The 27,540-nt window shown below is 45.1% G+C and overlaps 1 protein-coding gene across 1 annotated transcript; it reads left to right on the forward strand.

Annotated features, from left to right (window-relative positions):
- Positions 1 to 9: 9 nt before the first annotated feature.
- Positions 10 to 2,519, forward strand: LOC127769492 (auxin-responsive protein IAA4). Its single transcript, XM_052295082.1, has 4 exons — positions 10 to 297; positions 1,298 to 1,536; positions 1,938 to 2,049; positions 2,139 to 2,519. The coding sequence occupies exons 1-4, from the start codon at positions 89 to 91 to the stop codon at positions 2,191 to 2,193; spliced, it is 615 nt and encodes a 204-aa protein (XP_052151042.1). The 5' UTR covers positions 10 to 88; the 3' UTR covers positions 2,194 to 2,519.
- Positions 2,520 to 27,540: the final 25,021 nt, after the last annotated feature.

A 27,540-nucleotide genomic window follows, 5' to 3' on the forward strand; every position in this document is an offset into this window, starting at 1 on the left:
TTTCCTTGCTTGTTTTTTTCTCAACTCGATCCATCTCTCTCTCTCTCTCTCGATCTCTCCATTAATTTCTACGTAAGCATTCGTAGCTATGGAGGAGTGCAAGGGCGGTGGCATGTCGCCGTCCTCCTCCATGGATAGCAGCACCCACCCGGCGCTGTCCACGACGTCGTCGGCGGCGACGGCGAGGCGGGACCTCAGCACCGATCTCCGGCTAGGGCTTAGCCTCTCGACGTCGTCGTCGTCCTCCCTCCTGCAGGCCGCCGCCGCTGCTGATGATAGCATCCCTTCTACTCCAAGGTTATTAGATTTCTTTCTTTCTTAGTTTCTTGCCGCGAAGCCTGCTTTTTGATTAATTACCTCTCCCTAGCTACAAAGATTCATGCTGTTTAGTTTGATAAGTTTTGTTTCGTTTCTTCTTTCGATTCAATATTGAAACACATATAGCTTTGTTCTTCATTTAAAATATATTCGAACATATATACATACTCCGATATGTAATTATACTAGTTTTTGATGTTCTATGTTCTTCTATCGATCGATCTTGTTTTGTTTTAGGGAAAAATCTCCGTTTCTTTATACGAATCCATCGTGCATGCTTCTCATGTATATGTAGTCTGATGGGGCTTATGTAAGTTTTTTAAGTTTAAGGGAAAAAAAAAACTTTATCTGAGTTTTTACCTGTTGTGAAACACACGATTGATTTGATCAAACTGTTCCCACATGCATATGTAAATCTTTCAGATCTTACTATGCGCTTTCTCGCTTATCCCTTCACATAAGTAGATCTTGATCACTTGCATCGATCATTTCGACAGTGCATAGCTGCATATTTACCTAGACTACTATAGTACAAACCAAAACTTGTAATCTACATAAAAGAAAATAAGAGAAATGCTTCAAGTTCACTGCAGTTTAATTAGATCAGACAATGAGACAAACCGTTCTATCACACGCACCAATCTGTTGATATGTCAATGACCCATCGTACGCTTTTATTTCTGATAAGGGACTTGATCATCATCAGTACAAATACACACATCAACAGCTACAGTCAGATTTCTCACATGAGCCAAACTTGTAGACCAATTCGATTATTCCTGTCTCTACAAAACCACTTCAAGATTCCTGTTGCCATTACTGTTTCTTGGAGATACAGTGCACCCGAAAATTAATTGCGCAACAATACTCCATCCAATTGGCCAATTGGGTCGCTTGTACCCATCATCTCCATCAATTAGTTGATTAATTAACAGACCTTTCAACATGAATGGGCGCCCGGTGATCGCGGCGTATGCAGGAACAGCCAAGTGCACGCCGATTGGCCGCCGATCAAGCCGTTCCTCAGGAGCACCTTGCAGAAGGCGTCGGCCGCTGGCGGCGGCGGCGGCGGCGGCGGCGCTCGCCGCCGGCGAACGCTGTTCGTGAAGGTGTACATGGAGGGCGTCCCGATCGGCCGGAAGCTCGACCTGCTCTTGCTGGATGGGTATGACAGCCTCCTCATCAAGCTCTGCCACATGTTCAAGACGCCCATCACCTGTAAGTATGCAACCAACCAATTAATCTGCATTTCACCACAATTTCGAAGGGTTAGAAGATTGTATAAAACATGAGAAAGAGAGAATTAGTTTAGTAAATATGAATGAACAGTTCAGCATTAGAGAACAATACAATATATCATCCAAAATTGTATTTCTTGAGCGCGCGCGGCAGCGAGTAGTATTAGCAACTAGTACCATTTTGCTAGAGCAATTTGACAGGCCACCAACGGATGAGTCTGAAAGCTTTTGTTTCAAGAGTTCTTGTTTGGCACGTCGAGTCGAAATCGATCGATAGATATTAATTCAATTTTCATGTGGTCCAATCTCACCTCGTCATGATATACACATGGCGATGGTTGTCGGGTGTTGTATATAATCATATATGTTTGATATGATTAGATGCTGATGTTATGGAGTGCCATCAACAAGTTCCTGGCCAGAAGGCTGCCCATGTCCTCACCTATGAAGACCAGGACGGGGACTGGATGATGGTTGGGGACGTCCCATGGGAGTACGTATCCTAACATATTTAACTGATCCATTTGCGTTTCATTCTACTTCTGATTTAACTTATTACTCATTTTTTTATTGTTTTCACAGACTCTTCCTGAGCAGCGTAAAGAAGCTCAGGATTGCAAGGATGGATAAATGCTAAAACAGTTGCATTTGAATTTCTCTTTGTTTCTTCTTTTTTTTTTCCCATTGGAGGGAGGGCGCTTATTATATGTAGGTTAGTTGAAAAAGATTTTTGCTGAAGCTGAGATTATACTTACTAGCAGTGTACATTATAGTAAAGAAGTGTAGCATTATCAGCTACCTACCGTATAGCAGAACTGATTATTATTTTTCCTCTACTTCTTTAACTGGTTTGTAAATATCATGTATTCGTTAAAGAGAGTAGAGAAGTTGATAACACAAAGGTTCCATTTTACCTCAGTGGAATCAAATTTTGTGGCCTTTAACATATTCCTCCCATCCCGCAGCTAAAAATGCAATTTTTATGTTCTATGAGCACTTAATAAAATTTTTATTAGAATTGCAAAAATCTGAATCCAATATTCTTCATGTTCTTTAAAAAAAATTTAAACGTATGGAAGAAATATTTTGGCATCATTATCTTATTCTTCATGTTCTCTAAAAAAATAATACACAGAACTACCATATTCATCATTTCAAAGGTAAAGTATTATTTAGAAAACTTTAGTATGAGAAATCTAGGCATGAATCAAAGATAACTAACTGAATTCATTCCATAAAAGAAAAGTACCGGAAATATTATGGTAGATCTTTTTGATATTGCCTTAGGATATATAATTGTCAGTTTTCTCCAAGCCTATCCCAAGAGATTGCTTTTCTCGCTTGATGATGATTCAGCAAATTGCTACGATTCCACTACTGAATGTTGAAAGCCTGAAAACACAAATTTTTAGTGACATTAGTCTAGCAATGGATGTCACACTTCAATTCACAAAAACACAATTTCTGCCAAGCCTACAAGATCAAAGAAGAAACTTTATAATCAGCCCTGGAATGCTGCAGGTGAGCCTTTTTAGGCCCAACCCACACGGCTGTCAGATTAATCTCCAAATAACGACTTCGTGTTGTGAAGGATGCTCTCCTTGTCCATCATCCTGATCTGGTGTACATCAGCTGATCAGCATGTCTGCATAAATCAGTAAAGAAATTAGGCAGAGCACAGCATATGTTCTGCTCGTGCTAGCATATCTCCTACAGATTCCTTAGCAAGGATATTCACTTCTGTATTCCTCAGTCTGAAGAAGATGCTTAATTTTTGCAAGGACGTTTAACCTCTCTCTTCTCTGTTCTCTAAAGTTCTCACTTTTCAGTCTTAACCACCTATCGAGCTTTCCTACCTGAAAAGTTCATCAGCATCTCTCAGGCCTCATAAACCTAGCATCCTATACTCTGACAAGTTCATCCAGAATATATGATGCTAGGCATGCTGAATCTTGCAATGAAGTAGGCAAATGATATATCATCAGGCAAAACGCCACGCCACCCCTGAACCATGGGCCTCAACTCAAGAAACTCAACACAGGCTTCCTTGAAGCGCTTAGCAGCAGCATTTTGTATGCATATCAAGAAGGGCGTTCGTGTTGCTCAGGCACAGCGCACACACCTACAGTTCCACCTTATAATTAGATGATGTAATATAAGTACGGACCTGCGCTCAGTGCACTTGGCACTATCACCTGACAGATTAGCGGCACTTCCTGTCCCTGCGCCGCAACTCGATGAAACACCCTTTGAGCCTTGAGGAAACCTTCCGTTCCTTGCGTAGCCCCACGATGAGCGCGTTCCAGGACGGCACGCCCCGGTGCGGCATTTCGTCGAACGCCTTCGTCATGGCCACCATGTGTCCGCACTTGGCGTATACACACGCCAGCCACATCGGCCGGCGTGTCACGAACACATCCCCAGGCCGCACGACGACCTTGCCGGCGCAGGCGTGCACCTGGCGACCGTGGAGATATGGAGGAGGCCAGCACAGGCGGCGGTGAAGACGACGGAGACATGGATGGTTAGTACGGAGCGCACCGGGAGGAGGAGAGAGAGGAGGGAGATGAGAGCGGCGTAGGCGGACAGGCCGGCGGCGTGGAGGGTAGACCAGCCGCCGGGCCGGGTCCGCGAGGCCCGTAGGACACGAGGGCCCACAACTTGTTTGGATGGGGCTTACTACCGGCCCATCAATATGGGTGGGCCACTGGGCCGTGCTGCTGGGTGTAGTTGTGCGGGATTTTGGGCCGGGAAGCGTACGAAGAATATAGTACAAGCTATCAAAAGCCAACGCAAAGCAAAGCCGGCGGCAAAGAAATAATTATGAAGTGGGTTTTGCTGAACTGGTTTTATCGGGGATGATTTCTTTGGTGGGAAAGAAGCAAGTGGTGAACGGTAAAAGGATTCAGGTGGCTGCTAGATCAGCTATATTTATTATTGCTCTTACACTAAATTATAGGATGACGAAGAAAAAAACAGATGCAAAATCATGGAAAGGATAGCATAAACCTCCTAAAGAAATCCTCAAGGTAAATGTAGATGCTTACTTTGACATCGTCTTGAGTACATGACAAGGGCGGATCTAAAGTGTTAGCGTCGATGTCAAGCGACACTGACGACTTTCGGTAAAACTTATGGTTAAACTGTTTATCCATATGTTATAACACTATAGTCTAAATATAATTTGCATGCTATGACATTAACGAATTAATTTTCTAGATCCACCACTGGTATAGGAGGAACCGGAGTAGTCCATCATATGAGATGCACATGGAAATTTTGTAGCTGGTTGTTGCAAATACTTACCTTATGTTGCTGATACAGTAATGGTGGTGGCAACGATGCAAGATGGAAGTTTTTCAAGAACAACGTCGGCGTTGGTTTTCTATAAATACCATACTTTTTTTATGTGATTATGTTAAAGTCTCCATTGATTGAGTATTGTAATAGGGAAGTTAATTGCATGGCACATGTTCTAGCTAATCATGTTTCTAAGTTAAAAAATTTTTATAGTTGGGTCGATGGGGTCTCTATATTTTTCTCAACGTTCTAGCGAATGATGTAACTATATGTTTGCAGATTAATAAAGTGGGATGGCTTCCTTAAAAATTTGCCGGTGGCAATGAACAAATGTGAATTCACGTGGCGCCGGTGACTTTCACGTTGCCCCACGCGCTAATTAGTACCGACGACGTAGCTGGGTTTCGACTTTCTATTCTCTCGTACATCGTCAGAAAACGGGTACCAGCTGTATATTGACATCTTCACATATATACTGGAGTAGGATCTTAGTAGTAATTTTGAGTTACGTTGACTTTGCTCTTATCTGCTGATTGCTACGCCTGGCCAGTCGCTGACTCGCTGCCAACATTCCTCATTGCCTCTTTGGTTGTATTGTAGAGTACCAATAAATATATATGTATAATGTACGAGCTACGTTTGTCTACTGGTACATCGTTTACCACTGAAAAATAATTAATCAAATACGAGCCCATGAATTTAGGTTTCACAACGAGCTAGAAACCTATCCATTTGAGTTACACCCCCTTCGTAAAAGCAGATCATGTGGTAGCTGAATTGGTACTTATATATCATGTGTTAATTTAAAGCATCACCAATAGTCTCTTTATTTCACTCTCTAAGAAAAAAAAACTTTAGCAACTATGGATAAAAAATACACTCAATCATACTGACCATATTACTCGCCAAACATGCGCTCAACTTGACCAAATTGGTCAGCCGCTACCATCTCTCTCATCGCCATTCTCCACTCTCTCACTTTCGCATCTCCATCTCTTTTCTCTACCTGTCGCCACGGCCGATGACGGGGTGCCCGACCTTCTTGACCCCACGACCACCCTAACTTGCCCTCACCGCCGTCGGTCGGCACCCTCCTCCACTGCTCCGAAGCTCAGGAAGAAGGTGTGCCTCGCCGTCGCTAGCCTTGGCTTCATCGCTCCATGTCTGTATCTCCCTATCTCTCTCCTGTCCCCACAGTCTCTCTCCCGAGTCGTCGTTTGGAGATGCACCATCCACCACGGTTGCGGCATTCGCCTCAGACGCCATCCGATCCGCTTTCGAAAAACAAATCGATAAGTGTTGCCACCATCCGCCGTTGTGCCTCGCCATTGTCTCCTAGCCCTTGCCCGTGCCGCCAATTTCCGCTGCCTCTCTCTCTCTTCGACACCAATCCTCAGCACCGATTCCAAAGGCCACCACAGTGCCATCTCCATTTACTTCCGCCGCCAACCAAAGTCCAACCATCTCCGGCTCCTCTCTGTGCCGCTATCCCCACTTCTGGCCCTCGCGCGATGCTGCCATCGTGCTAGCTCCTCTTGATGTTGGTTTCTTGGATAATGGAGTGGGAGGAAGTAGAAGGGGAGTAGAGGCTGATATACAGGTCCAGTTGTTATTTTGGAGAAGGTTAATAGAGAGGTCATTAGAGTGAGTAACAAGTTTAACTTGCTAAATCCGTTAGAAACTTGGCTATATGGGTGTTTGAAGTGTCTAATTTGGATTGACGGTTGGACTTGCTTTGGGGCGTTGGTACACGTTGATAGGTCTGATCCTAGCAAAAAAAAAAAAAAAGAAAAAAAAAAGAGAGAAACCAACCCGCTATACGTTAAACACACGACAGAGATACCTGCGTACACACGAAAGCCGAGAAAGCAGATGGCAGCAGGACAGGGCATGTTTGAGTCCTGGTACAGTAGCCAAGGAGAGTAACGGTTGTCAGTACATGTGCAGTCTACTCCTAGCTTCAGACCAACGAGAAAACTGTGGACGACGCCGCCGGATTATGTTAGATCATAATCGAAACATGATTGGCCTGGGTTTAACTTAACAAGAAATCGTTGACGACTGGCGATTGACTCTGCTGTATATGTATGGCTAGGCGCTGATGATACAACTCAAGTCATCGGCGTTGGCAGCACACAGTAGAAGCAGTCATATCACTCCTGCTTGTGCCGCCTTCGCGTACGTATCACCTGTGCCAGCGTGTGATCGGCAAGCTAAGGGGGGCTATAGTAGCTTAGAGAGGCGATTAACGGCCCCTGATTATTAACGAGCTGCACCTGCACACGATGACTAACCATCATCACCACCACCATCACCATGACGACGATCACAAAGTCGGGGCCAACTTCTGCAACATCTTGCTTTCCATCATCCTCCCTCCTTTCGCCATTGGCGTCGTCGTCGGATGCAAGGTAGGGGATCGATCTTTCTGATCTGATCTTTGGCAATATTGTTTATTTCTTTGCACATTAGCTAATTAAATCGCGCTAGATGATCAAGATGTGCATATATATGCACACATGCATGCATATATATAGACGTAGCTGCATGATCTGATGATGTGTATTGTGATGGGTCCTGACCTGATTCGGCGTGTTACATACATGTACGTACAGAAGGAGTTCTGGATCTGCCTTCTCCTCACCTGCCTCGGCTATCTTCCGGGCATCATCTACGCCATTTGCATTATCAGCGGTGCTCATATCCACGACTGATCATATGCATGCGTCTCTACCACAATATTCAAGGTGATCGACCACTGATCAAAATATAATCTTGGTCAAGTTAATTAACAGTTATTTTCCTAGACAATTATCTACGTGTGGGAATTAATGGTGACTAACAACATATATATTGTATGATTTTATAACGGAATCGCTAGAATTGTGTCGACACATTTTCTCCTCCATCACAGTCGGCGTTTTGAAGCGTCCGATTTCCTTTGTCCCGTGCCAATACGATCCTGTCCGTGCATATTGCTATGGCAGGCTAACGTTGCGGCTGTCAACATGATTAACGTCTTTATTAGGTCAAGGTTTTACACGTATGCATACTATACTTTATACAAATTTACACCCCACTTACACATGTAATTACTATGTAATTTTAGAACTTACATATCTAATTTTGAAACTTACATTATAAATACACTAAATTTACATATGTGATTTAGGGACTTACAAATATAAATACATGTTGACTATTTTTTGGTGAAAAATATGGCGCCATAAATATAGCTACTCCCTTTTATAATCTTGGAGGAACTGTGCAGGCCGACGCAGTCCGTAGCCTTTGTTTCAAATTAATTGAGTCGTCAAGCTAGTAATTAATAAAATGAAATTGTGTGTCGTCGTGAAGCCAGTAATAATTGTAATGGATTTGATATTTATCGATCGGTCTAAGGAAGCCTTGTGGTCTACTAGATCGATCAATTACTTAATTTGTATAATTTGTATCAATTCTCATGATCGGCCTCTTTAATTAATTATCTATATGTATGTCTTTGCTTCAGTTGTTGGGGAGACTGTGACTTGCTTGTTGGTTAATTTTGAAAGCTAAGAACATAACAACAGTCAACAAAAGATTATTTGTTATGTCTAGACCTGTCCTGTCAATTTAGTAGCCCGGAGCGAAGCTAGAAAAATAGACCCTTGAATACAACTCTAATAATATAATAATATTTCTAACAAATGTAATACATAAAAAAACATTCTTATAAAACAAATCTCCTGGACTTCCTAAATCTAAGTTTCTATGGCCTATAGGCTCATGTATCCACAACATACATATATGGGGTTGGGCCCCTTGACTGGTGGGCCTAGTGCGGTAGCACAGCTTGACCCCCCACAGGGCCGGGCCTGTGTCCTTGGCTTTTATTTCATACATAACAGTCAAAATGGTAAGCTTGATATGCTCATAACTCTCATTAGCTTGATATTTCTGTGAGTTGATATTCACTACAATTGAAAGAAACATTGACAACCCGAGTACTACCATACGAGACATAGTTGCTTTGCACATTAGCGATGCTACATCTCTCTTTCGATCATTAATTTTGTCGGCGTAAATTAACCTTATCTTCTCAATCAATCATAACATTCCACCTTTTAATATCTCTAGCTACTTACTCGTCTCAATCAATTGTAATATTCTCCTATTTAATTCTACTTACTTTTTTAATACTCATGTTGAATTCAAAACTTCTCATATATTGAGACGAAGGTAGTACAATACAACCATTTCGAGAAATGGTCAAATTAAGGGCTTATGTGTAAAATGAATTATATATATAAGGGCTGCGTTCGGAGGTGCAGGTTGAGTTCTTCACCTCCGGCACACAAAACGAAACGATCCATTAACACATGATTAATTATTAACTAAAATAAAATTAAAAAGAATTAATAGGATTTTTAAAGCAGTTTCCATCTAGAAACTTCTAAAAAGAATGCGTCGTTTAGCAAATTATGAAGTGTGTGTGCATAAAACGAGAAAATAGAAGTTAGGAAGAGGTGGTAAAAAAACATACTCTTAGTATTGCGCATCTCTCTCCTAGCCAGGTTATCTCATTTCGATTTGGACTCTCAAAGCTTCATGAAAATTGTCGACACCTCTATTTTTTAATCTATATTTATCCAACAACATATTTTATTTCACTGTTAGTATTGATGATTTAGGGCTTGTTTGGAGAGCTTCTAGCAGCTGCAATTTTTCCAGAATCATAAGCTCTCTCTAAATAGTTTAGTTTTTGGTCTAGATTCTGAGAAGATGTAGTTGTAAAATTCAGAAAATAAACTAAAAGTAAGAAGCTGAGAAAATGTCTAATCACTGAGTTGGTCTTTTTCAGATTCTCAGAAAATGACTACCAATTAACTGCTTTTTAGGAATTTAAGCTCCTCAAACAGTGAAATAAGCCCTTAGTTTTCACTAGTTAAGATCTGTAATTGAAAAGGAAGAGGCCGAAGACTCCAATACTATGCATGTTATGTAAAGTGTGGTCGTTGCAATGTGAAGACCAGAGCCTGTATATGAAATGATTATCTGAAATGAAGAATACACGTGCACCAACTCAGTGGTTAGATTAAGAACTTGTCAAAAGTGGGCCTTACAGCAGACGATCTAAACCCACCCCGAATTGGTCTATTGCTCGATTGGATCCTGCATCTACAAGAGCTAGAGATAGATCAAACCATCTTCAAGAGAGATGTAGCAGTAGTACTATAGTCAACGATTAGCTACTATACGATCAGTTATTTATTTTAACCAACATATTAAAGTATCAAATGCGTCATGACTTGTGCGTCACCGGAATGCCCCATCGATGATGTCACTTTGATAGCAGTTTATGCCAGGCACGAGGCATCCACAAGCTACAACGCGGGGGGGGGGGGGGGGGGGGGGGGGGGGGGATCTTATTAGCCCATATGTGATCTCCTTGAGCACAGTCTAGATAGAGCTTAAAATTTTTGGATGGATTTTCCTTAGAAATAAGTCTAGATTGAGTCCCTCAAATAGAGGTCCAATCTAACTTGTACCTCTCAGCCACAATACTAGAAATCTTGACCCCCGTAACAATTGAAACCATTACTATTTAACTCTATGATAAAATTGATAGTGGTATTTGTTGATGTGACATCCACGTGTCATCCTAGTCGTCAAACAAAATAAAAAATAAAATATGACTCACCTGCCACACTTCCCTTGCTCTCTCTCTCCTTCCTCTATAACCCCTCTCTCTCTCCCCCATGTTTTCTTGGCGGTAGCAGAGGGGTACACGTGCAGAGGGTGGCCGCAGAGCGACAGCACAAAGCCTTCCGCATCAAGCGGTGCCTCGATGAGGAGTCATGGCATGGAGCAGGACGATTCCAGCGGCGGAGACAAAGATGGCATGGTGGAAGGCATTGGGGGAGATAGGGAGCATGCTCCAAGCCGCCACTCCTCGTCCTGGCTCCGCATCGTCGATGGAGGGCCTCGCCGCTTGAGATCCTCCCCCTTGCGGCTGGTACCACCTCCCCCCGTGCCGCACCCATCAGTATGCACGCCTGGTGAAAGGCACCTAGCGAGATAGCGACAAGGGAACAAAGTGGCATCCTACCTTCCTCCCGGCGCCATACCCGCTGGCCTTCGCCCCGCCATGCTGCCTCTACCCGCCACCGATAGCCACTGCTTCCCCTCCCGCACTCGTCGACAGGTGTGGGAGCAACCAGGAGTTACACCTGGTCTAATCATTCCCGCGCTATACTCGCTGCGCTGACTCTGCACACTACAAATAGCCACGGCTTCCTGTCCACGCTCGTCGGTAGGTTTGGGAGCGTAGAGAGTTAATCCTGGTCTAGCCGATGCCACCCGACGAGATGCGTTGTTCCTTTCCCGTCGGCCACAAATGGAGATGGCGCCAGATCCTGTTGTCGACCCCTTCCACACATGAGCCCATCACCTCGGCCCTGCTAGCTCCCTGGCTAGACCACCACATCCTCCTCATCAGCTGCCATGGAGGAGGGTTGGAGATGCAAGGGGCTGTTTGCAGAGAGAACATGTGGAGAGAGGAAGATGAGGGAGGAGAGAGAGAAAAGAAAGAGAAGGATGAGACACTGACCATGCGTGCCCCTCATATGTTGACTCAGCTAGTTGGATCAAATTCAATGGGCCAAGTCAACGGAAATCGCTCACAAAACCACCCGGGAAGCTATTTTGCACCGGCTTCAATAGTTAGAGCCAAGATATCTGATGTTGCGGTTGGGGGATGCGGATAAGTTTGGACCAATATTAGAGGAAGATAAAATGGACTGACTTTGCCTTACTAAAGCTGTGCTCCAAATAGGCTGGCCTTCGTGATGAAACACGGGGTCCAAAATGAAAATAAGCGTAGCAAATCTTCGCGGAGTGAAGCCCACAATTTTAATTGGGCTGGACCGAGCGAACTCGCACCGGTGAAAACGAAGGTATCTTCGGTGTTTGTGGAATAAGTTCACTCTAGGTTCCTCAATTTGTCACCCAGTCTAATTTTCATCCTCAAAACCGGTTATAACACATCCCTCAACTTACAAAACCATGCAGAAGAGGTCCCTCGGCAGTATTGTGACCGGTTTTGGATGACGTGGCACATACGTGGCTCCTTTTGACTAGGTCCTCATCCCACGTGGCATTGACGTGATGTTTTGATTCGAAAAAAAAATAAAGGAGAAAAATTGAAAACAAAAAATTAAACAAAATATGAGGGACCCACCCGTTAGTCAAATAAAAAATAGTGGGACCCACATATCAGTGGGTCCCACCTTTTCCACCCCATCTCTTCACCGCGGATGACAGAGAGAGAGGCAAGGAGGCTGACCGCGTGGCGCTCCTCTCTCCTGCCGCCGTGTGCCGCTCCTCTCGCTCCGGCCGCGCCCCGACTCCTCACCCGCACGCCAGAAGGAAGGAAAAGAAAATGCGGCGGCAAGTCGTTGCCCGAGCTCGTCAATGGTGGACAATGGAGACGGATTTGGTGAAAACCTGTCGCGACGTCAGTGCCTGATTCCTCTACCCACTGCCCAGACGACGACGAGGTGAGCCTAGGGATGAAGTCCCGTCGGATCTATAGCGGTCATTGCGCCCACCAGGAGGAGGCGAGATGGCCTCGGCGGTGACCGGCAGCAGCAACCCGAAGCAGGTGTGGCAGTGGATGCGGAGACGCGCAGTAGAGGTGGAGGAGCAGTAGGTGGTGCACGGGGTTGCTGCTCCGCTCCTCGGTTCCACTCGGTGCCTAGCGCCCGCCGTCGCTTCGCCCACCGCTGCTTTGCTTCCACCCGCCGCCCCTCTGCTTCGCCTGGCGCCCAGCGCTCGCCGTCGCTCCAACCACCGCCCTCCACCGCTCTGCTTCCACTTGCCGCCCCTTTGCTCTGCCCACCGCCCGCTGTCGCTCCGCCCACCGCTCTGCGCTGCTCGCCGCTGCTTGCCCTTTTGCAGTGTAGGGGAGAGAAAGAGAGGGGGTGGAGGGAAGAGGGAGGATGACATGTGGGACCACATGGGCCCACCTTTATTTATTTATTTTTTTTACAAACTTAGTCAAACTTGAAGCATTTTGATTTTGACCAAAGTCAAAACATCTTATAACCTGAAACGAAGGTAGTATCAGTTTGTATCAATTCATGATCGGCCTCTTTAATTAATTATCTATGTGCCTTTGCTTCAGTCCTTGGGGAGAATGTGACTTGCTTTGTCGGTTAATTTTGAAACCTAAGAACATAACAACAGTCAACAAAAGATTCTTCATTTCTTTGTTATGTCCTCGGCTTTCATTTCATACATAACAGTCAGCATATGGTAACCTTTGATATTACTTGATATGCTCAGAACTCTGATTAGCTAATTGATCTTTCCGTTAGTTGATGATTACTATGATTGAAAGAAACGTTGACGACTTGACTACAATCATATGAGACATTGTTGCTTTGCGCATTAGCGATGATACATCTCTCTTTGGATCGTTGATTCTGCTGGTGTAGATTAACCTTATTCTCTTCTCAGTTAATTACAACATTGCACACTTACTCGTCTCAATTAATTGTAATCTTCTCCTATTTAATTTTATCTATTTTTTAATACCCATGTTGAATCCAAAACATTTTATATATTTAGACGAAGGTAATACAATGCAACCATTTCGAGAAATAGTGACATATCAAATTAAGGGCTTATGTGTAAAATGAATTTTATTAAACGACCAAATTGCATTGACATCTGTCTCAGTCTCTAAGGCTGCGCTCGGAGCTGCAGGTTGGGTACTTTTTTTTATGGGATGCAGGTTGGGTACTTCACCTCCGGCGTACAAAACGAAGCGATCCATTACCACATGATTAATTATTAGCTAAAATAAAATTGAAAAGGATTAATATGATTTTTAAAAGCAAATTTTATATAGAAACTTTTAAAAAGAATGTGTCATTTAGCAATTTCTGAAGCGCGTGTACATAAAATGAGAAAGTAAAAGTTAGGAGGAGGTGGTAAAAACGCACCCTTAGTATTGCACATCTCTCTCCTAGCCGGTTTATCTCATTTCGATTTGGACTCTCGAAGCCTCATAAAGATTGACAACACCTCTATTTTTTAATCTATATTTATCCAACAACGTATTTTGTTTCACTGTTAGTATCCGATGATTTAGGGTCTGCTTGCTAGCAGCTGCATTTTTTTAAATCATAATTAAGCTGTAGTTGTAAAATTTACAAAATAAGCTAGAACTCATAAGATGAGAAACTCAGTTTTTTCATATTATCAGAAACTGAATACCAATTAACTGCATTTTAGAAATTTAATCTCCTCAAACAGTGGAACAAGCCCTCAGTTTTCAGTACTAGTTAAGATCTGTAATTGAAAAAAAGAAGAGACCGAAGACTCCAAAAGTATGCATGTTGTGTGAAGTGTGGTCGTTGCAATGTGAAGACTAGAACCTGTATCTGAAATGAAGAACACACGTGCACCAACTCAGTAGTTAGATTAAGAACTTGTCAAAAGTGGGCCTTACTGGTTACAGCAGACGATCTAAACCCACCCTGAGTTAGTCTATTGCTCGATTGGATCCTACATCTACAAGAGAGATATAGCAAGCATCTTCAAGAGAGATGTAGTAGTATAGTCAGCGGTTAGCTATACGATCAGTTATTTATTTAACCAACGTATCAAAGTATCTAGTATCTAATACTATCAATTGCGTTATGACTTGTGCGTCACTGGAATGCCCCATTGATGATGTCATTTTTATAGCAGTGTATGCCACTATCCAGGCACGAGGCATCCACAAGCTACAAGCCTACAACACACCCAAGATTGACAGAGTGCGGGGCTGGAAAATTCATACATCTTAGTTTGGGCTACCAACGGAACCTTCTTGGCCCATATGTCTCCCTGACCGCAGTATAGATAGAGCTTAAAATTTTTGATAGATTTGCCTTAGGAGTAAGTCTGTTTTCAGTCCCTCAAATATTAGTCCCATCTAATTCGTATCCCTCAACCATAATACCAGAAATCTTAACCCCCAACAATTGAAACCGTATAATTTGACTCCCACGATAGTATTGATAGTGGTATTTGCTGACGTGGCATCTAGTTAACAAAGAAAATAAAAAATAAAATAGGACCCACCTGTCACACTCCCCTTGCTCTCTCTCCTTGTTTCTCTAACCTCTCTCCCCCCATGTTTTTTTGGCGATAGCAAGGGGTGCACAGTGTGGAGGGTGGCCGCGAGACGATGGCACAAGGCCTTTTGCATCAAGTGGTGCCCCGACAAGGAGCGGGACGATTCCGACAGTGGAGACGGCTGGCGCGGTGGAAGGCACCGAGGGAGATGGGGAGCACGCTACAAGCTGCCACTCCTCGTCCCCGCTCCGCATTGTTGATGGAAGGCAACGGTGGAAGGCCTCGCCACTTGAGATCCTCCCCCTCACGGCCGATACTACCTTCCTCCCTGTGCCGCCCCCGTCGGCCTGCACGCTTGACTCAAGGCACCTAGCGAGACAGAGACAGGGTATGAAGTGGCATCCCACCTTCCCCCACGCGTCGCATCTGCCGGCCTCCGCCCCTGCCGCGTAGCCTCTGTGCGTCGTTGATAGCCACAGCTTCCACTATGTGCTCATCGGCAAGTGTGGGAGTAGCCGGGAGTTACTCCTGGTCTGGTCAACGCCGCCCGATGAGACGCCACCATTGCCTTGATTCTTTCCCTCTGGTGAGGCGGCGACAAATGGAGATGGCACCAGATCCCACCGTCAAGGCGTTCCACACGTGGGCCCGTCGCCTCGGCCTTGCTAGCTCCCTGGCTCGACCGTCGTATCCTCCTCATCAGCTACCATGGAGGAGGGGGGAGATACAAGGGGCTGACTTGTCACGCCCCGAACTAGCCCCGAGCGGAACTAGCCCGTGACGCTCCAAATTAACCTGTTAATCGATACCAGTCCCAGAAAACAGTGCTGGTATCACAGGATGACAGAGTATCATAGCAACAGAGGTCTCTTTATTATAGAGTAGGAGTACAGTCATGTTGGGCTGTGTACAGATCCCGAGCTCACAACTGCATTACAAAAGGGAAGCGGAAGCCAAGACTTGGACCAAACATCACAGGCGCGATTTGGGAACTAGGCCGAAACCCTAAAGCTCTTCGTAGCCGACTTGCTCCTGGAAGAAATCCTCATCAGCGGGATCCGCTTCATCTTCTTCAGCAACTGGGGGGGAGGGATATTTATATAGAGCAAGGGTGAGTACAGGAGTACTCAGCAAGCCATGGGAAAATAAGTGTTTAATGCAGGCTTCAAGGATAGGCTATTGTTTTTGCAATAGGTTTTATTTAAACTCTTTTCTGAAACAACTAAGTGAGTGCTTCTCAAACGACACGGATGAGACAGTGCGTCTCGTCCGGTCGGAGTATGTGCAAGGTATCAGTCTTTTGAATTGATCAAGGTTGGCATCCGGCCAACAGCTTTCGAACGGCCACCCGGGCCTGGCTGATCCCATCAGCCGCAGATTTTCCAAACATCGAACCCAATCCACATCAGCAAATTTCACGAAGCAGTAGTCAAACAAAACTACACTAGGAATCACCTCACATCCGCCCATGACCGCGGGCACGGCTGTTCGAACAGTTTAATAACCTCTGCAGAGGGGGTACACTTTACCCACACGACATTAATAACCCGGATCATCCAGCCCGTGCAGAACGGCCACGACTAGAGACCTTAAGGCTTTCATGACAAGGCATTTCCAAAGCCGACACAGGTTCACCATATGCCAATGAGAGGGGTCCCAGACCAACACCAGATTAGGTCCCAGACCATACTGTGCCAGGAAACCCAGGGGTTCTCCCCGACACCACCCCGTTGAATCCACATGTCTCTTGGCATCATGGCTCCCACGATTAGCTAGTTACTCAGCCAGGGGTGTCCCATTCCACCCATGTGGTCGCACTTGTCTTATGTTCGGATGAAATTCCAAGGAAACGGCCCTTAAGTGCAAGAGCGGGAGACCGTACACCCGGTACGTTCCCCGGTCCGCGATTTTGGAAATTCATTTAGTTCGCAAGCTCCGACCCAGGTGTCGGGTTTTCCAAGTCTTTTGTAAAACCCAAGTTTTACCCAAGATGTTTCTCAGATTTTATGTTTGAAGGCGACCGTCGATACTCGTGCAGAGCGCACGATTACCGAGGCGCAACTAGGTGGTTACAAGGGAACATGGTATAACAATTAACAAAGGAAGGATCAGATGCAATAAGTTAGGTAGGCCCATTAGTCTGCCTTGCAGACGGGGCAAACAGATTAAGTGCAATCCTATCAATGCATAATATTTTGCAAGCAATATAATTAAGTTCAAATATATGCTCGATATGTTCAAAGGTGGCTTGCCTTGCTCGAGATCTTGAGCTTGATCCTCGAAATCCTCGCACTGCGGGTCTTCGGGCTCCGAAACTACACGCGAAACGGGACAATTCAACAAACGGCGAAAATAAAGCCTTATTATTGACCTCTAGGCATGCCATTAAATAAATCTCGAGATTTGGGGAGTTTTGGAAGTTGAACGGAGTCAAACGGGCTTACGGTTGGGAAGATATTGAATTTCTAAGATTATTGGATTTTTGATCTAAAGGAAAAGGATTTATTTAAATCCTTTTTGAAAAAGAAAAAAAAAGAAAAGAGGGAAATTAGACTTTCCTTGGGCGGCTAGGGCGCGGCCTGAGAGAAAGGGGCGGCTCGGCCGAACTTAACGGGCCGGCCGGCCCGAGAAGGCGGCCCAAAGCATGCGCGCGGGCGGGGAGGAGGGAGGAAGCCAGTGGGCCAGGTCCATCTTGCGTGGTCCCGGGTGGGACCAGCTTGTCGGCGGCTCGGTTCACCGTGAGCGAGGTGCACGTGGGGCATGCTAGGGTTTGGGGAGGGGAGGCGCGGCGCATGCGCGCGGTTCGCGGAGGACGCGGTGCGGCGGGCCCACGCGCAGCCTCACGGCTCGCGGTGGACCGCGCGCACGGGGGGGCGGAGGGGGGGGGGGGAAACGGAGGGAGCGGCTGGCCGGGTCAGCCGATCCGGTCGTGCCGAGGTGGCTCCGACGTGGCGCCTACGTGGCTGCCACGCGGGCCGGCTGGAGGAAGACGAAGGCGCCGGCCGCGAATGGACGGCGGGCGACGGCGGTTTCTCCGGGACGCCGTGCGACGACGAGGGGCGACGGGGTGTACACCGGGATGACGAGGGAGAACGAGTGGGAGCGAGCCAACGGCTTGGATTCGCCGGAGGGAGTTCGTCGGTGGCGGATTGCGGCGGCGGCAACCAGTGGAGAGAAAAGGGGGAAACGGCGATGAGGTCACGAGGGGCCGATTCCCGACGGAGAGAGCATCTACGCGGCTACGGGAACCCACCCCTTGCGCCAGATTAGGCGGAGCTACGCCGAGCGAGGCCGGCAACGAGAGGCGCTATCGAGCTCGGGCGGCGGCGGCGGCGAGCACATAGCGAGCGGTGGCAGCAGTCGGGGCGGCGCCAGCTAGCTACGGGGAGGCTACTCGTGCTACTACCCGAGTCTAAGGGGAGGAGATGGAACGAGGAGGGAGAACGGAGGGAGGCACTACCACTGCAGAGGAGGGCGCTGAGACGATGGGCCGACGGCACGGGAGTGATCTCTTCGGCCTCGGGCCGGGGAAGAGGAAGAAGACGAGCGCCCGGAGTCCCCTTCCGCGTCCTAGCGCGCACCGGCTCCTCCGGCACGCGACGGCGGCGGTCGGCGAGAGAGACAGAGGGACGGCAATGGCGCGGGCGAAAAACGGGGAAGATTGGGAGGGGAAAAAGGAAGGGAGGGCGCCTGGGTTTATAGGGCGGCAATGTCGGTTCGGAAACCGACCTTGGGCGGTCAAGGCGCGAGCTGGCGCTCGGCGCTCGCGGCCAAAACGGCGACAGAGGCGGATGACGCCGGCGGGGAAGAGAAAAGGAAAAAGGAAGGGAGAAAGGGGGCTTGCCCCTTGCCACTTTGGGGAAAAGGAGGAGGGAGAGAGGGCGACGCGGCAGAGGGGGGGAGAGCTCTGCCTCCGTCCCTTGGAGGTTAGCGTGCGGAGTGGCGGGGCCGGGTCGATGACGATGGCGATGACGGCGGGGGCGGTGTGGAGCGGAGCGGCAACACGGGCGGCAGGCGCGGATAGGCGCGGCAGAGGCTGACGGCGGCGGCGACCAGGCAGTTGGCCACCACGGCGTGCGCGCGCGGGAAGCAACGGGCGGCGCGGGCAGAGGGCGCTCGGCTCGGCGCGACTCACGCGCACCCGCGCGCGGTGCACAGGCAGAGCGGGGGAGAGAGGGAGAGAGAGAGATGGGGAGGGAGGGAGGGAGAGATGGGCCGAGAGGAATTCGGCCCATCGAACCCGAGGGAGGCAAAATAGACTTTTGCGGAGGGATTTGATTTGGGAAGGATAATTGAGATTAGGGTTTGGATTTGGATTCGGGATTTGAACTTGACGATAGATCGAGGATTTGAGATCTGAGATGGCACGGACATTAGACAACAAGCAAAGAAACAGATTTTTCGCAATTAGGGTTTTTAAAAGATAGTTTTCCCGCTAGGCGCCACGACGGAACGGGCGCTACATGACTGCAGAGAGAACAGATAGAGAAAGGAAGAGGAGGCAGGAGGAAGAGAGAAAAGAAAGAGATGGAAAACGATGAGACACTGACATGCGGGGTTATTCCGACGAAAACCGGTCGAATTTCGCGAAATTTCGAGGTTTCGACAAGGCTCGAAAGTAGAATCCGTCTGAGATTTCGATGAGTTTCATCTAAATTCAAATTTGAATTGATAAAATAAGGAAAAAAAATCAAATAAAATCTTATAAATAGTATGATATTCATAAAACCTATTGGGATATAAATTTTCAAAAAAATTTATGTATTCCTTGTATTTACTAAAATTTACAGTAGGAAAGAATAGAATAACAAATTAAAAAAAGGAAAACAATTTCAGTTTACCTCTTTTTCTAGTTACCGATTGAAATTTCGATGATTTTGCTTAGAATTTCGCCAAAGCCGACCGGTTTTCGCGAGCTTATCGGTAAACTTAGGGAATTTGTATTCAAATTTTGGTTTATGAAATTTGTTCGGAACATACTGGCTTTCCACCGGATTTCACGAAAACCGTCATTCCGCTAGAGACTGAAACGGAAGGCCATCTCGGAATCGTAACCCCTAGGCCTATATGCTGACTTAGCTAGTTGGACCAAATCAACATGAGCGAAAATCGCCCATAAAACCACTGGGGCTATTTTGCATAAGATTCAATAGTTGGAGAGCCAAGATATATGATATTACGATTGAGATACGAATAAGATTGGACCAATATTTGAGGGAACTAAGGCTGTGTTTAGTTCCTGAAATTGTGGAGAAGTTTGGGGAAAGTTGGTAGTTTAGAAAAAAGTTGAAAGTTTATGTGAGTAGGAAGGTTTTGGATGTGATGTGATGTGATGGAAAGTTGGGAGTTTAGGGGAAGTTTGGTGTGAACTAAACAGGGTCTAAAGTGGACTTACTTTGCCTTACTAAAGCTATGCTCCAAACGGGCTGTCCTTCGTCATGAAACAACGGGGTCTAAAACGAAATTAAGCGTAGCAAACCTTCGCGGAGTGAAACCCACAATTTTAATTGGGCTGGACCGTGCGAACTCGCACCGGTGAAAACGAAGGTGTGTTGGCGTATGGAAACCACACGAGACAGCCCACAAGTACGGGTAACCTGGCTGGCGCCGCCGGTGCTGATTAGATGCGACGGAGAGATTGGAGCGATTGCAACCTACCGCAAGTCCGAACGTGTTGGAAGAGAGTAGTGAAAGGAGACGCAAAGCCGGCGGCCGGTGGAGGAAGGACGGACGGAAATCACGTGGAATTCAAGGAGTGTAATAATAGACGTGATTGCCCTCTCCGCCCATATCGATATATCTTTATTTCGAGCTACTTTTGACTTTCCATCTGATTTGCCGAATCGCTCGGGGTCACGAGCACCCCGACCGCCGGCCCAAAATCCTCATTGCTTGTAGTAGTAGTAGGTATCTATCAATATATACAAGTCATCTACGAGAATTAAGCCTCCGCACTGCCTGCGCCGGCCGGTGATCTGATCGATATCGGTAGTCAGCCATACATCGATCGAGCGGCAAAGCGCCCTATAGCTGCTGCAAGACATGTCGGACGGCACGGCCAACTGCATCGACATCCTCATCGCCATCATCCTCCCTCCTCTCGGCGTCTTCCTCAAGTTCGGATGCAAGGTACATAAAAGCCCTCTTCCTTGATTTAATTTGCAGATTAAACTGAATTATTACGAGATTGGCTTATGTGTGTATATATGCACATGTGGGTGATCGATCAATGATCTGATATTCTGATCTGATCTGACGGGGGGTCTCTGGCTCGATATACAGGTGGAGTTCTGGCTCTGTCTTCTGCTCACCTTCTTCGGCTATCTCCCGGGGATCATCTACGCGGTCTATGCTATCACCAAGTAGTAGTTACATCTCATCTTTACTATACATCTAAGGTGATTGAAGCTAGCTAGTAGAAGTACTAGTGAAACCTGTCTTGCGTCTATGTATCGATTCATGTGGTCTACGTACGTACTGGATCTCAACTACTTGATCTGTATCGGTTCATGATCAGGCCTCTGGGCTACTTCACGTCATAAGGGAGAAGAATTCTTGTGCAATCAGTGTTGAGTGCTTTGCCGACCTTTCATTTAACTGCCCTTCAAGCTCCCAAATGGGTAATCAGCAGAATAGATCGTTACTGCAGATCCTTCTTATGGAAGGGAGAAAACCCTGACAAAACAAATCCAGGAAGTAGCTTGGTAATTTGGGGTACAGTCTGTAGACCAAAAATTTTAGGAGGCCTTGGAATTCCAGACCTTGAGAAATTTTCTCACGCTCTAAGACTATGGTGGCTCTGGTTCAAATGGAAAGAGGACAACAAGCCTTGGGTTGGAATGGATTTACCTTGCGATGACTGTGACAAAAGACTCTTTCAGGCTGCCACTACGATAAATGTCGGCAATGGAGAAAAAAATAAATTTTTGGCATGATAAGCGGCTGCAAAATACATGTCCAAAAGACATTGCATCCTTGTGTTTCAACCTAGCTAAGCGCAAACAGAGATCGGTTAAAACGGAATTGACAAACAATTCTTGGCTTCTTTCCTTTCGGCAAATAACTACAATTGAAGAAATCAGCGATCTTGTCCAGCTTGGGGGAATGCTGCAAAATGTTCAGCTTCTACCGCAAACCAATGACGACATCACTTGGAACCTGAACGAATCGGGATCCTACTCTGCAAACAGTGCTTATTTATTTCAGTTCCAAGGGTCCTTCTCTTCGATTGACTTTCATTCCATTTGGAGGTGCCCAGCTGAACCAAAGATGCGCTTCTTTGGATGGCTAATCCTTCACCAAAAAACTCTCACGGCCCAAAATCTTTTGCGCCGGCACTGGCCTTGCAATTGGATTTGTAGCCTGTGTAGAGAGGCGTTTGAAGACACTAACCATCTCTTCAATGTCTGCCCCTTCTTCAGAAAAGTTTGGCTTATGGTGTGCCAATGGCAAAACATACCAGGGGCACAACCTGCAGATGACACCGCAGCTTGGTGGGCTGATCTCAATCAACTACACCCCAAACCTTTCAAATTCAGGGTTAAAGGATCTCTTCTCGCCACTTGGTGGAACGTTTGGTTGGAAAGAAACAGAAGAATTTTTCAAAACATATCTTACACAGAGGATCGCGTTGCGAGAATAGTAAAGGAGGAACTTGATCTCAGACACACTGCTTTCCAACCCCCCTAATTGCCTTTTCTTTTTCGGATTCCGTTTTGTTTGTTTCAGGTTTACTCCCTTCTCCTTCAATGTCTTCCCCTGTATTCTCTGAACTGTTTTTCTCTCCTCTAATGAAATTCCGGCAGAGCTCCTGCCGTCGTTCACCTAAAAAAAAATGATCAGGCCTCTGGATATACATGTATATATCCTGGAAAACTGAATTTTCTGCAATTAGTTACCCATCTGGATTTTCTGTATCGATTCTGAAACTTGTGGACCAACTGGATTTCAACTAATTTTATAATGTCTTAATTCATGATCTTCTTTGTATGTATCGTGCTAATTAAACTGAATTTTCTGCAATTGCCCATGCGAATACCAATCTACATATTACACACCCCTCTCCGTCTCTCGACACTGCCTATGTATTGGTTAGCTCTTCCTTTATTTGTTTGCGAGGTTTCGACTTGCTTGTCAATCTTGAAAGTTGAGGACATGACAAAATCACCAAGCCTTAGTCAATTGCTGATTAGATCATGCATCTCCAATGGAGATGCAGGTTCTCCACGATTAGTTGAGACCAGTGAGTAGAAGTACATATCAAGAGTACGTCACTGGATGCCAAGTTGATCATGGTATATGCCAATATGCCATCCAGCCACGACAAGGATAGCCAACAATTAAACCCAACTTAACAAGCGTGAGGGCTAGACTAGCTAAAAAAATGCGCAATGACTCATCGATAGATTTGGTCGAGCACAATCATTTTGGTCGAGCACAAATTATATGGCTGTTTATGGCCACCGGATAATCCGAGAGCACCGCGAGGCGAGTGCACCGCTTCATGGGCCGGCATATCGGTTTGGCCTGCAAACCGGAGGTCTGGTTGGCCCAAATGACTCGTCCTTCTCTAGGATTTTTTTATTTATACATTTTTTTATTAAAATATTTACAAAAATAATTTTTTGTTTTGAAAATTTACAAATCTAGTCGCCTATCGCCCTTTGGGAGGGCAGTTTTTAAAAATCGCCCTCCTAAGAAGGTGATAAGGGACCTAAATGCAAATTTTCCAGCAGATCTTTTTAGCTCTATGATTTTATAATTTAAAATTATATTATATAAAGTCAGACGAAATAAAACTTTATATCAAAATTGTAGAGCTCGAAGAGATCTACAACTTTGTAGTTAACAATGTTTTCATTTAAGATCATTTAGATATCCAAATATTCGTTACAAAATATAAAACCTATTTTAAAAAATCTCAGATCTATATTTCAAACGACATCGGATGGAGATAAACTTTATATAAAACTACGATCTCGATGAGATCTACAACTTTATTGTTTATCACTTTTTTCATTTGAAATCATTTGGAGTGTCGAATAAGCATTATTAGGTTTTAAGCAATTAAAACCGGTAGAAAGGGTTTGAACATAAATAAAAAAAATTACATTTAGGTCCCTTGTTGCCCTTTGGAAGGGCGATTAGAGAGCGAGAGGCGACTAGATTTGGAAATTTTCAAAACAAAAACTTTTTAAAAAATATTTTAATAAAAGAATGTAAAAATAAAAAAAAATTCCTTCTCCAGAGACATACTGTTTCGTTGGAAAAAATAAGTCTGGATTATGTCCTGAAAGTTTACGTAGGTAACCTGGCCTAATTCAGAATTGGGAAGAAACAGGAAGAGTCTGGGTATAGATATCATCATGCTCATACTCCTTCCGTCCCTAAAATATAAATCTAGTACTGTATCAAAATAACTTAAACTCTAAGGGATGAATTTAGATAGTTTAAGTTATTTTTAAAACAGAGGGAGCATGTAGTAGTAATAGTGTTGTGTTCAATCCTTCTCCCCCTGCCCTATCCAACTGACATGATACAACCACAACTATGAGATGATGAAGCTGCAGTAGACGAGGAGAAAATATTTTTAACACCTAGGTCAATCACTACTGCTTGCCAGCAGCACGTGGAGTGATAGTGATGCGATAATGACGACACTCTCACTGAAATCTCGAGGCACTCATGAGTCATCTACCCTATAATTCACCAACTGATGTTTACATCCTCATTCGTCATTGATCGGTCAGGATTGTTTCGCTCGAATCCAACGTCCCAAATCGCTCCCACCATCTCCTCACACCGCTTCGTCCCCTCTCCCAGTCTCCCGTCATCCACGCCCCCAAATCGCGCCCCTCGATTGAAATCGCTGCTTCCCATCCGTTTCCTCACGCACAATTTGCGCTCCCTCTCTCCCGAGTGCAGCCGTTGCCGCCGCCGATCGATCATCTCCGTGCGCCCCATCCATCCCTCCACGCGCAATCTCCGCTTCTTCTCTCCCATCACTCCCTCTCTCCCAGAGCGCAACCGTCGTCTCAACTCATCGCCGGTGACCAACGTTACGCCGGGGTCATCGCCCTTGCCTCGCCTCCTCCGATCTCCTCACCACCGAATCTCTTTTGCGCCGCAACCGGCGCCCTCTCCACAGCGCCGCCAGTCAAGTCGGCTTCGATCCCTCGCGCGCTGCCACCGGCCCTCTCTACCGTGCCGCCATCAGTTCGTCTATCCCTCGCGCGTTGCCACCGGATTCCACCCCACCGCATCGCAAGTCAGGTAGTCATCGATTCTTGTCGTCCACTATCAGTCGCGCCACCCCTAGGACTCCTCACCATTGCAGGTCATCGAACCCGCCGGCCAACAAAGTAATTAAGTGACCATCGTGATTTTGCATTTTACTGTAGAAATGCAAAATCGTTATATCAGTGGATGTGATTAATAATGCAACTTTCATGTTTCTTATGTGTGTATGCATATCCCACTACTAAACTATCAATGACGATGTCATGGTTTAATCAACTTCATTAGCATCTGCATCTTTTTATATAATGCAAATGGTTTAACTTGATTATCATCTGCATTGTGAAATTATTTACTTCTCTCGTGATTGGGATGTTTATATCTGAAAATTCAGAGAAAGCGCTTAAATTAGCAGCGTTGGAATGCTGCAACAAATGAATTCTGATCGAACTCATACAATGCTATTTTTTTTTAACTTCATTGCTTGGTCAGCAACATAGCCCAGGAAACCAATTAAATTGATAGACATGTTGTGTGCTCTTTTAAGAGAACACCATCTGAATTGACATCCAAGTTAAAAGAAGACATTTAATTATCTGAATCATGATGCCAATATTCAGAGCTTCTTTTACTTTTTTTACTTTTAGTTGTATACATTATTCTGTGATGTGTACCGAAGGTTATATACAGAATGAGAATTTACCTCAATGCTGGAATTGTGCAGTGATAACTTCTGATTTATGCAGTGATAACTTCCTTAAAATGTTAGATTTGTGCAGTGTTATTTTTTCCTTTAAAATGTCAAATGTGGTTTACATTTTTATTCATGACACCTGAATATGTACATATCGTGCATTAGTAATGTGCAAGCACTTATGGATGTATTGCCTAAAGGAACACTTTTTCAGATAATTAGTGAACTTATGAAAAAAAATCAGATGTTTAATATCTGAATAAATTCATATTCTCTTCTCTGCTTCATGCCTTCATCTGTTCATCAGGATGAGGTAGTTACTGTTGTACTGTAGTTGACAAAGTAATTAGAGTTTGTTGCATTGATTCCTGTGGACTGAATTTCCTGATTCAAGTCTCTTGTTGCTCACTGACAGCCCGTGATATGCCTTCTTCTCAGACAATATCCCCCAAAAGTCAAGCTCAAAGGTATGCATCCTCCTTCAATTTGAAGAAATATATTTTATATTTCACTCAGGTTTGTTTACATAGCATATGCTTAATTAAGGGTGAATAGGCATTTAAAATTGTTAGCATTTTCAATAGTGACAGGAAAATATAGGTTACATGAATTGACCATGAATACATCCAAATCCTTAAGAAAGTCATTTTTTTTTTCCGAATCAATATATTTCAAATAGCTGATACATATGACAAAGGAAAATATAGGAGAACGGCCACATAGTAATCTGTTAGCATTTTAGTTTTTTTACATTAATCCATCAGTCCAGGACATCTTCATAAACAATATTCCCAAACCAAGTGGATCAAATAATATGGATGTTAGCATTTTGTTTTTTTTTAACATTAATCCCATGTGCATAAAACCTGCTATCTCTTTTGAATCCATTTGCTAATTAAGAGGCGCGCTCTAGGCGGGACGGAGTTGCCACCAAGGAGGTCGAGCTCCAAGCAACCTAAAGCCTTATTGCCAGCTTTGAAAGAGATCGAATTAACTCTCTTTTCTATTTATTTTTTCAGCTTTGAATTAAATATTGTCGAGTGATGAAGCGAAGAAAATACTTAGTTTTTATCTTGACTACTTGTTTAAACCATTCATCCATTCCTTGGTTATCATTCTGGCAAGGTACATGTGATGCGCTGGATTAATTAGAAAATTTTTTAAAAAAGAGATGACATAACAGAAGATGGGCCACTTTGTTCCTTGAGCCAACTAAGCAAGCTAGCTACCGTGCATGCAGCAGCAGCTCAGCTGTCCTTGGGCCTAGCCCATGGCGACTGAGCAGTGCCGAGCAGCAGCAGCAGTTGCAAGTTTAGTCCCACCTCGCCTAGCTAGCTTGAGGAGCACCAGCATATAAGGATGCAATGCCCGAGATTGACTCTGGTTATTTTTTTTTTGTGTGAAACGAGGATAGTGTAGGTGTGGTCCAACTGAATAGGTTGGATCGAAAACGATGGGCCCTGGGTCACAATATGCATGAATGATAAATTGATTGATCGATTGAAAATCTGGCTATTTTTTTTGGTGAGATGGATTGATTTGTTGGTTTCTTAGGAGTTTGTAGCACAGTATCAATTTCATGGAGTTCATCTATGGGTGGGTGGTGGACAGTAATGTGTGTGTGGTGTGTCAGTCTTAAGTTGT

The sequence above is a fragment of the Oryza glaberrima genome, chromosome 1, assembly GCF_000147395.1.
Source record: "Oryza glaberrima chromosome 1, OglaRS2, whole genome shotgun sequence".
In the NCBI taxonomy this organism is placed as follows: domain Eukaryota; kingdom Viridiplantae; phylum Streptophyta; class Magnoliopsida; order Poales; family Poaceae; genus Oryza; species Oryza glaberrima.

What these genes read in the sequence shown, in the direction of transcription:
- LOC127769492 (XM_052295082.1), top strand. Translation starts at nt 89, where the DNA reads ATGGAGGAGTGCAAGGGCGGTGGCATGTCGCCGTCCTCCTCCATGGAT. An exon ending in AGCATCCCTTCTACTCCAAG is followed by an intron (nt 298 to 1,297) that starts GTTATTAGATTT and finishes CGGCGTATGCAG; the next exon opens with GAACAGCCAAGTGCACGCCG. An exon ending in GTTCAAGACGCCCATCACCT is followed by an intron (nt 1,537 to 1,937) that starts GTAAGTATGCAA and finishes TGATATGATTAG; the next exon opens with ATGCTGATGTTATGGAGTGC.